Raw genomic sequence first — 11,436 nt, 5'->3', positions numbered from 1 at the left:
ATATATATATATATATATTAAATGAATATATTATATTGAATGATCATCATTACTCACACAGCATATAATTTTACAATAATATTATAACATTATTATAAATTTGCTGTAATATTACATGATAATATATCGATATATATCAATAAATATTGCTGTAATATTAAATTTCATAATAAATATTTCTGCAATTATGGTTAAATATTCTAATAATATTATTAATTTTTAAGAGAGTTGTTGCTATGTTCGAGGAACGCACTATCAACTCTATTACACCTTTCTATTTTTTATTTAGATTTGAATGAACAATAAAGAATGATATAGTGCTGATAGCGCACTTTTCGATTACAGCTAAAGAATAGAATGTGTCTCTAACTTAATTTATATACAGAATAATCAAAAATTATATTGTCAAAAAAAATTTATTTAATGTGTTGACATCAGTATTGAAATATTTAATACAAATTTTTATACTGTAATATATGTTTAGCATTATAAAATCTTCAAATGATATTTCACCTGGAATGTTTGAAAGTAAATTCCTCAAAACTATTTATTCAGTGATGTATGTAAAGCGATATACAAATATTGCCTTATATCTCTAAATAAATCGTTTTGAAGAATTTACTTTCAAAAAGCATTTCAGGTGAAATTATTTGAAAATCTCGGGTGAAAGATCTTATAATGTTGTACCTTTTATTCTTTTCTGTCTAATTCTTACTTAAGGGAAACCACGTAACTCGTTGCCGCCATCTATCGGTGTTAGTACTGCGGTCATAAAGACATTGCAATATTTGATATTATGGTAATATCGCAGTATATATCACATTATAATATTTATATAATATTGTGGTAATATCGAATTGTGATATACTGATTGCAATATTTCAATAAAATTACTGCAATATTAAAATATTATCTTATAATATTTTGGATTGTAATATCTCAATAATATTTTCATAATAATGCATTGAAATAGTAAGCTGGGTGGACATGCTTATTCGTTTATCTTTAAAAATTAATATCTCGTTATAATTATTGCAAAAATTGTAAAATGATAGAAAATTTTCCGACTCTGTTTAATTTTCTACCTGCGCACAAAATATTTGGTGATCAATCTGGGACATCCTGTATATTGAAAGATATATATTTCAATCAAGAAATATATTTAACATCTTACAGGATTTAATAATATGTAGGATCGGATATGTGAGGAAACATCCTAGAAATTAATGCCTTAAATGATCTAACTGGATGCTTAAGTGTTTGTATATTGTAATTCTGTGTGAATTTATAATATATATATTGTGATATACTACGATATGCTATGACAGGAGAAATCGGGGCTAGTAGACTCATTTTTCAGTTTCGAATTTTTACAGATGAAGTTAAGAGACTTATCGAAAAAATAAATTCTATATATCAGTTACTATACATTTGATTACTTAATAATATTTTAACAAGGGGAAACTAATAACTAATATGAAAAAAAAATGTATTTTTCTGCATTCCATCTGATTCAACTAGCCCCGGGACTGGGGTATTATAATATGTAATTTGACTAAGATTATTAAAATGAGGATTAATATATTTTAAGCTACATATTAATATTTTTTTTTTTTTATATATTAATAAAACTTTTATAAAAATATATTTTAAATACATTCGCTTCGCAAGGCAAAACAATTCTTTCGCAAAAATTTGTTTGTTTCATGCAAAAACCTCGAAGCCTGGTTTTTTTCAAGACTGGACATGAGGGAACTCTAATACTTATAACATTTATCACTAAGGTAAATCTCATTAAAGGAATAAAATTTTGAGTAAGTACTATATAAGAGTCATTAAATGAGTCATACAGTCCCATTGTGATTAGTCTACTATTCCCATCCGTTCATTTTTTCAAAACATTAATAATATAATATACGATAAACACATAAACAAAAAAAATGTGTTGGATTTTATTAGATAAGAACTTACTAAATAGAAATCAAAGACAATCATATACGATTATAAAACAAAAACTTTAAGAATAAAAATATTTACGATTTTTTTTTAATTGTAGCGCAATTTCTATCATAAATGTGTTCCCTGATGAAAAAGTTTCGCTGAAATTATTCTACGTTTTGGAACATTTCAGCAAAATTGTTAAAAATTTGCTGAAACTTTACTGAAAATAAATTTTTCAACTAACGTACTGAAAATTATTGAAATTCAACTGAAATTTCTCTGAAATTTTTGCTGAAATTTGTCTGAAAATTTTGTTTGAAATTTTTTTGAAATTTTATCGAAAATGAATTTTTCAGCTAAAAATCGCTGAAATTAAATTAAAATTTTGTTGAAAAATGTTCCAAACATGGAATAATTTCAGCAACATTTTTTCAGGATTCGTAACGAGATGTTACAGCAGACTGAGCGGCAATTACTGCCGCGTGTCTCGCGTGTTTTATTTTTAATGTAGCCTCGATTATTCTACTTACTTCTATAGTCTACTGACCCCGGTTTCCCCTATACTAATATATAAATATAATAATATATAAATTCACACAGAATTATACAAGTACTTAAGATCTAATTAAACCGTTTAAGGCATTGATTTTTGTAGGTTGTATTCTATACGGTTTTATATTGTAAGATATTATATTGTTAATATCTAAATAATATAATCTAAATAGACGTTGTTTCTTCATACAATTGTTGTGAAGAATATTACTAAGACCTCGGTAATCTACAGACTTAGGACGCTCACACAGAATGCAAAAGATCCGGTTTCGACTCCCGACCGAAGTAATATTTTTCGCAATAAGAATTAATTATTTACAGATTTTAATACGAGTATGTCACTCAGCATTATTAAGATCGTTCTAAAATGTGGAAAAACATCAAATTGGTAAATTGTTAGTTAATTTAACTCATGATATTACTGCGGTAGTTTAGTAGAATTTGGGTTTTCAAGACCGAAAAATCATTTCGGCGCGTATTTTAAAGGACAACATATGTAGTATATAAATTCACACAGAATTATACAAGCAGTAAGATTAAGGCATTGATTTTTAGGATATATATTTCAATTCTTGCCTATAATGTCTCTTTATAATCTACAAAATTTTCTGAATATTTTTTCAGATTGCCGTGCCCGACGTTGTAGAGGCAGCAAAAAATGCTGACATCCTTATCTTCGTTTTGCCACATCAGTTTATTCGCACATTGTGTTCAACGCTGTTGGATAACATAAAACCAACTGCAGTTGGCCTTTCTCTCATTAAGGTACGTTTTAACTCTTTTTATGCTCTTAGATTAAGTTAGCCAATTTGAATTGAAGGGTTTTGGTCGAGGTGAAGGAAACAGTATTGAGTTAATCTCCAAGATCATCGAAAAGCATTTGAGAATACAATGCAACGTTTTAATGGGCGCCAATTTGGCCAATGAAGTCGCCGAGGAGAAATTCTGTGAAACTACGATCGGTAAATGTTTTTAATATGTATACATTCTCTGTTTTTTTTTTAAACAAATTATTTCCTTATATAATTTCTGTATTTTTAAAATAAAAAATTCGTGAAACTCTATACTATTAACTAAAACTCTGAACATATTTTTGATTAGACCTTATCCTGTGAAGAATCTTTAGGTTTGGAACATTCTGTATGTACATAAATTCCGAAATATTCTAAAGTGTCTCATTCTATAATTTCTAAAGAAATTTCTCTCTCTTATAAAATTTAAAATATTTTAAAAAAGTTTAAAGTATTTTTTTCAGAAATTTTATAAATTTCAAATAATAAAAATTCTTTAAAAATATGTTAGCAGATATTGCATTATTGTGAAAATATTTTTCATCAAGGTATCATTCAAAGATTAGAAAATTATAGGGTGCAAGGATAAAAGATTGGCACCGGTACTGAGGGATCTTATTCAAACTCTAAACTTTCGAGTAGTTGTCGTGGAGGATTGCGAGACTGTGGAAGTATGCGGAGCTTTAAAGGCAAGTAGTTCATTTTCAAAAAAAGTTTTATGTTACGAATTATTTTATTGAATTATTTCGTATATATTTAAATAATAGTTGTATTTTCTCAATACTATATATATTTTGTTATTGTATTCATGATTTTGTTAATTGACATTTCTACAATTTTTTATTCCATTTCATTCATTAATTTATCAAACTGAATATATTTCGATTATAGAACATTGTGGCGTGTGCAGCTGGTTTCGTAGATGGCCTCGGATTGGGCGACAACACGAAAGCTGCGGTGATTCGATTAGGACTGATGGAGATGATCAAGTTTGTCGACACTTTCTACAGCGGTTCTAAGCTTTCTACATTCTTCGAGAGCTGCGGCATCGCGGATTTGATTACTACTTGTTACGGAGGAAGAAATCGCAGGGTCTGCGAACAATTTGTCAAGACTGGCAAGGTGAGAGATTCTAGTAGTTTCTTATGAATTTCTATTTATCTGCACGATTGACTATATAATGATAAAATATCTCACAAACTCGTTTTTAGGATTGAAAACTTAAATTATGCTCCCTTAATATTTCGTTCAGATGGATGTAATGCGCCTGCGCACACTTCGACAACAGTTTTTAAAGTACCGCTAAAAACTAAAGCTTAAAGCAGGGAGCAGACTCTTGCATAATACGTAATGCATAAGAAAATGTATCTCGAAAATATAAATCGAAATCCTTCATTTCTTTCTTTTCTTATAAAGGAAAGAACTCTGATCTGGTTGAATTTTTTATGTTTTACAGAAATTATCTTAGAAATTTTTTTTATAGACAACAAGGATGAACTGATGTCTGCACTGTGTGAGCGAAAATAGAATACATCCTAAGTAACATGTAATATTAATATATTAATATATTATACAGACTATCAAAGCATTGGAAGATGAACTGCTGTCCGGGCAGAAACTACAAGGGCCAGCAACAGCAGACGAAGTCCACGATATGTTGAAGGCGCGTAACTTGACGGATAAATTCCCGCTGTTTACCGCAGTGCACCGTATTTGTACCGAACAACTGCGACCGGCGGATCTGATCGACCAGATTCGTAGTCACCCTGAGCATGTGTAAGACCTCTATATAGAATTCAGCGATAGTAGATTCTGTTAACATTCACTACATTTATTTTTTTTTAATGATGCTGAATTCTAATTCGATGCATTGAGAGTCGATTCTTCTTCACATTCCAGAATCAAAAAACCGATTTTGAGAAATTTAATTCATTGTCGATTCGAGTATTTTTTAGCTAGAATCAAGGAGATAATGGGCGCATTCAGCGGATTCAACAGTTGAGCGCTCACTGTTATTGGTGTATTCTTTTAACTCATCCAATCAGAATTTTAGATCTAGAAGAATACACCAGAGCGAGCGCTCACTCAACTATTTAATCCGCTGAAGGCATTTAATGCATTCAGAACGACAACCACTCATTGAGCGCTCAATGAGTTTATGTATCTGTTCGGTTTATATTTTTAGACTTAACGGAATATGCTGTAATAAGATGTAAGAGTGCTCAGTAAGAGGTAATATTTTTTAATTGCTTTCCATTGCACACAAGTGAAACTGAGTCTAAAATGAACTGAATATTTGATACTTAAATTAATGACGTCATTATTTGCTTACTTTAATAAAAAGTTATCACATGACAACACAGGTTTGAACCTCATTTTTAAAGTAAGTTTACGAGATTCTCTAAAGCACACAGTCTCGATCTTGTGCAGCTTACAGACAAAAACTCAGTTAAATCACTTGTCAGAAAAAAGGAATGCATTCAACTGAGTTATGACGTGAGAATTATCTAAGAATAGGTGTAAATAGAAAGCAACTATTGTTGTTTGTAATAAATGCATCCATGGCTATGTTTTAAAATTTATTGCAAATATTAAAAATCTACATTTACATTACATGCACTATAGATTTTCAGTATTGGCAGTAAATTTTGGAACACAGCCCATGTAATGTGATTGTCAAACAATTGAATATGATTGATTCTTATCTGTAGAATCAATTATGTTTAACGACATGTCTCTCTGTAAGAATCCCATCTGGAAATTAAGATAGACAGCTAAAAGCTGTTAAACAACGGAAAAAAATAGTTGGCAATAATTATATGATAAACGAATTAATATAATAAAAAAAATTATCCATTTATTTTTGCCACGCTACATTATTCTTCTTTTTAAAATGCTTCTTTTTGCATTTCTTTTTTTGAAACTTGACTCAATAACTCAATTCTTTAATTTCCTCTTTAAATCGATTTAAAAATATCATGGCCTTAGTAAATAAATCAATTCATTTTTCAAAAAACGGCATCAAATTGAATTTCTCACTATATTAAATATCTTAACCGCAGTATAATCATACCTAATGACATTGAACAGCATGATGTTCTTTGATGTTCTTAGATAACATGATTTACTGTCATATTGTGAAGTATACATAGTAGAGTTATGATAAAACAGGCTCTTAAATTTGAATTTCTATTAAGCTTCTACATCATATTCCTAAGTGTACAAAGCAATACATGCGCACTAAAAAATTGCAGACCATAAAAAAGTTCACTGCTACCAATTATACTATGTTTTAACTCTCAACTACGTGTCTGGATTCAAATCATTCATAGCATTTTTGGCTCTATAATTATCACAAATCTCAATGGAAAATATTTTTTTTAACGAAATATCAGAATGTATAGAATCGAAATATAAAAAGGTTTTGATAACAATTGAAAAAATTATGCCAATACTAAAGAACAATTTGTGAAGAGTGCATAATCAGTTTTTTTTTCAAAATCATATTTTTATGATAAAAAAAAAAGTTTAGATAAAAATAAGTAGTGTTTTGAAATAAGGAAAATGTGAACTTTAAGAAAAAAATACGTTATATTGATTCATTCCAAAAAATATAATTATTTGCGCGATTGAAGTAGGGATATTTTTAAACATGCTCAGAAAAATGATATCGGAAGTATGATATCGGTTATTTTCTTCTTTAAAAATGCAATGAAAATATTTTATATTGAATATTTTATATTAAATATATAATAATTTCGACATTATTTACTCACGATTTTATAACTCTGAGAGAATAAAGCGATCGTTTCACCAAGATACCTCTCTCGCAAAAATGCTTTTTTGTTTTCGGAAAAAATCTGGCGAATTTATATTTAACGGGCCCAAGCTAAACTTTTATTGCATCACAATTAGCGTCAAGAAAATAATGAAACAATTGCATCATGGCGATTGACAGAGAAAAGATTCAAGTTTTTTTACTCCTTCATTTCAACTCTGCAATATTAATCGTATAAAAATAGCGGCCGACTAAAATTTTCACCCGGATCCAAATAACCCACTCATGTAGTCGAAGGTTAAAATTATCCTGTTTTATCACGATTATGTTATTTTATTTTAAGAAAAATTTCCGAATTTACTTTATGAATTGCAAATTTTTTTTTATAGAATTAAAGAACGCATAAAAATAAATCCCGCAAAATCGATTTCATGAGAAAATTTAAAAATTTACTTTTTCTGAGAAAAGATGAGATTTATTGAATGATATTTTTATTGAAATCCATTCCTTTAGGTTCGCTCCAAAAACCCTCTTTATGTACTGAGTCCTCCTCTCCCTTCTTGTTAAATTCTCGAGTAGAGATTATATTTGCCTCTATTCTACACAATCCTTACTTCTTGTACACGTGAATAATTACACAAAATATATGAAAAAGGTGAGACATTTAAAACTATCATGGTAATGAAATAAATATAAAACAATTTCCTTACGTTTCAGAATGAGATTGGAAGAGGGAAATACATAGTTTACGCAAAATACATGAATTTAACACGAGGTGTAGAAACAGCCTATGAAATCAAGAAGGAAATGATTTAGCCACCAAAGGCTTGTACATAATTTGAATGTCCCCATTATAATCTTATTGTAAATAAAGATTAATTATGAACTGAAATAGCATTTTTCTATCAAAGCTACTAAACATGTGTGTTTTTCATATTATATAATACATTATTTACAAATTTTAATTTTAAATAATAAGATGTCTAAGTGATTTCACTGTAATAACTATTCATAATTAACTTTAGTTGATTCTTATTCCTGTTCGATATCCTTCAATAGCATAGATTGTGCAGTTCAATTTTAGTCTTTGCTTTCTTTGCCTAATTTATCATCTTTCTGATCTTTATATAGCATATTATCTACCAAGACATCTGGAGTAAGTCGCAGTGCTGAAATTGTAATTTAAATTTGCTTATTCGATATAAAATTATCTAACACAATTAATGTTTTATTTATTACTCGAAATTAATGATAATTACCCACTCTTCTAGGTGCCGTTTCGATCGCTTGTATGACAGTCGTTCGTATTTCATATTCAACTTCCTGAGCGAATTTATTTAACTGAAATAATAAAAACACAATATTTCTGTACAAGTTTCATTTATAAGTTCATATGATATATGTATAAAATCTGCCCATAATATTTTCATTGCACATTATATGCACGTTTAAAACAAAGAGATATACCTCCTCAATCACTGCCTGGTTTGTGACATTTTTATATTTTCTGTATTCTTTGTTTATCTGATCTCTCACAACTAATAAACAATATAATAAAATATTACTTATTGAAAATGAAAGATCTATCATTATATCAGAGTGTAGATTATTGACAAAGTGTATATTACCTTGTAATGCATATTCATCGCCTTCAAATGTCTTTAATCTTGTTCTATGAAGTTTCTTGAAGACTCGTAAAATCTGAAAATAATTATAATCTTAAAAGTAAAACGAACAAATGAAGAAATAAATAAACTGAAACTGAAGTATAACTTCCTAATGACTCTCGAAATTAAAAGACAAAGATTCAGACGAATGAGAATATAAACATGATATAATTAGAGCAATAGTCTTACAAGATGATTTTTAGTGTTTGTTCTGTTTATATATGAGGTTTGTACGTTTCGACTTGGTTTACTGTCTTCATCAGCGACTAAATATTTACAAATTAATTAGAAAATATCTCTTCCTTAAATGAATACAGCCACTACAGGAGACAGATTCCAAGTGAGGTAATTTGATTATATGAATTTTAATTTTAAATTCTGCAAACGTAAATGTGAATTAAAAAAAACTGAACAAATATGAGTGTCAAATATCGTATTCACAGTTACCTTATATTTAAGGCTTCCTTAAATTTATCTTTAGATGCTCTACGAATCATTTTATTAGCTACTGAGCATCTAAAGATAAATTTAAAGAATCCTTAAACATAAGGTCTGATTATGAATACGGACATAAATAAGTATAAACGCAATAAAAGATTTTTTTCTCCATTTTATGAGCGCGAATGTGGAGTAGCAGACAACGCACTAGAGATTCCATGTTCAATCCCCGGCAGAATTGAAAATTTTCATACATTCGTAGCTCCTCTTAAAAAGCAATGACAAATCACCGAGTAGTTATACTTTCTCTGGAAACTTCTCTATCAGTTCATCGGAATCGACGTTAGATAGATGAGTGTAGATAGATTCCATATGACTACAGTGTACAATTAGCGTGCGTATCAGAGGCATAGCAGAGAAGTCACCATGCTTTGCCACAAGCAATAGAATTAAGAAAAGTGTTGCTTTACTTTAAGCCAACAAGAGAAATCATTAAAAAAAATTATAGATCAAAGACAATAGAAGACAAAATTATAGATCAAATAATAAAGGAGTAGAAGATTGTTGAAAGTAGGGATTGTATAAAAGAAGCAACAGTATAAAATGGCTACGCGAATGTTAATTCAATATATCTTGATATCGTATCAATAACATCATGTATTGTATTTTTCAGTATTTTTCAATTTTTCAAAAAACATTTGAAAGCAACGTACAATGCTTGTGACGCTATTTTATATACAACATTTTTATTATAATCTTTTGAGGGAATGTCTTTGTAAATTTTTAATAAACGAGTTTATTCATGCTATAAAGTGTTAATTTCATATTCAAATTTTTGATAATGCCCTTAAATTTCAGAAATAAAACAATAAAAATCATGATAGAAGAGATTTCTCTTACAGAGCATCTGTGGATATATATTGTGCCTTCATCTGTTTGTTAAAAAGAGCTTTTAGTCTTATATTTATATATATTTCAAAAATAAGTATAATAAAATAAATTTGGAGGTTAGTCATTATTAAGTAACGCATTTACAATGAATCTAATATTCTTGTCATGAAATCTGAAATGCGATAATATAAAATAAAATGATTAATAAAATAAAATGATTAAGTCTTTTCTGTTATATGTGAAACGCTCTTTTCTCTTTTATGGTAAGCCACATGATTCACTTTATATTTATATTATTTAGACACTTATATATATTCAGTTTTTCTCAATTCACATTTTAAAATTTAAAATTAAAAATCATAATCAAATGGAATTACTTCACTTGAGATCTATCAATCTTGTAGTGGCTATATATATTGGAGGAAGATATGTTTCTAATTAATTTTTAAATACTTAGTCACTGATGAAAACTCTAAATCGAATTGAAATGTACGAATCTCATGTATAAGAACAAACAAAATCATCTTATAAAAATCATCTTATAAGATTATTGCGCTCTAATTATCGCGTTTATATATTTGTCTTTGTTTTTTAAATAAAATTTAAAGCTCTTACTGAAACTTACAAATGCTATTCCTATCAAGAAATGTCTTCAAGTATTATATTAGTCAAGTATTAAGTAGTATGTTAAAATTTCTAATATATTTATGCATTTTAAATAGTGCTTTATGTAGTGTTTTTAACTATAATTTAAAAACGCAAATTACATCTATTTAGAGTAACATTCATACTTTATTGTAAAAAAAATAAAAAGAGGGTGCCTAAAAATGATCAAAAAAAATTTGCCCTGAGTCAACTCCTGAAATACTAATTCTACAGTATTTCTTGATGTACCTGAAAAAGAAATATAATATTTATAATACCAGGAATATTGGGAAAATTGCTAATAACGAAAATTGCTAATAAAACGTTATACAAAATGTGTACTGCATATGTGACATTATATGTTTCATTTTTTTTTATTTCTGCAGCATCACTCAGCAAACAAGAATGAATTGAAATGGATTCAGATTTTTAGAAATAATTGATTCACAAATGTTAAAATTAATGCTTTTCAAACCTGAATGTATTTTTATTCATTTGTAGGAATTGCATAGAACATATTTCTATGTCTTTCAATCTAAAAATAATATTAGCTTTTTCTGTGCAACATAAACAACACACAAGCACTTTGTGAATATTGTTCAATTCAAAATTTTGAATAGGAAATGCAATTTTTCAATCCAATTACATCCAACTGAATCTAATTGAACCCAATTGAAACCCAAAAATATATTCACTATTTAAAATACGCATTCGGATAAAAAAAAATTTCAAT

The 11,436-nt window shown here is 28.3% G+C and overlaps 2 protein-coding genes across 3 annotated transcripts in view; one reads left to right on the top strand and one right to left on the bottom strand.

The window, feature by feature from the left end:
• Nucleotides 1–7,813, top strand: part of LOC108686448 (glycerol-3-phosphate dehydrogenase [NAD(+)], cytoplasmic-like) — a 15,597-nt gene extending 7,784 nt beyond the window's left edge. Inside the window, exons 3-8 of the mRNA XM_018191763.1 lie at nt 3,118–3,258; nt 3,314–3,455; nt 3,861–3,973; nt 4,176–4,406; nt 4,861–5,060; nt 7,780–7,813. Of these exons, the coding sequence (XP_018047252.1) occupies nt 3,118–3,258; nt 3,314–3,455; nt 3,861–3,973; nt 4,176–4,406; nt 4,861–5,060; nt 7,780–7,807 (855 nt within the window). The 3' untranslated portion in view covers nt 7,808–7,813. The remainder of the gene's footprint in view (nt 1–3,117; nt 3,259–3,313; nt 3,456–3,860; nt 3,974–4,175; nt 4,407–4,860; nt 5,061–7,779) is intronic.
• A 3-nt stretch (nt 7,814–7,816) lies between these two features.
• The window catches only part of LOC108686450 (complex III assembly factor LYRM7), a 4,962-nt gene continuing 1,342 nt past the window's right edge, over nt 7,817–11,436 (bottom strand). Inside the window, exons 2-5 of one of the 2 annotated variants that reach the window (XM_018191765.1) lie at nt 8,691–8,763; nt 8,530–8,600; nt 8,322–8,403; nt 7,817–8,231 (exon numbers count right to left, since the gene is read on the bottom strand). In XM_018191765.1, the coding sequence (XP_018047254.1) occupies nt 8,143–8,231; nt 8,322–8,403; nt 8,530–8,600; nt 8,691–8,763 (315 nt within the window). In that variant the 3' untranslated portion in view covers nt 7,817–8,142. The remainder of the gene's footprint in view (nt 8,232–8,321; nt 8,404–8,529; nt 8,601–8,690; nt 8,764–11,436) is intronic. The other variant, XM_018191766.1, reaches the window with a different exon arrangement.

This window comes from Atta colombica, unplaced genomic scaffold (genome assembly GCF_001594045.1).
Source record: "Atta colombica isolate Treedump-2 unplaced genomic scaffold, Acol1.0 scaffold181, whole genome shotgun sequence".
In the NCBI taxonomy this organism is placed as follows: domain Eukaryota; kingdom Metazoa; phylum Arthropoda; class Insecta; order Hymenoptera; family Formicidae; genus Atta; species Atta colombica.
Note: the sequence above shows the minus strand (reverse complement) of the source record. Positions and strands in the feature narration are given on the sequence as shown.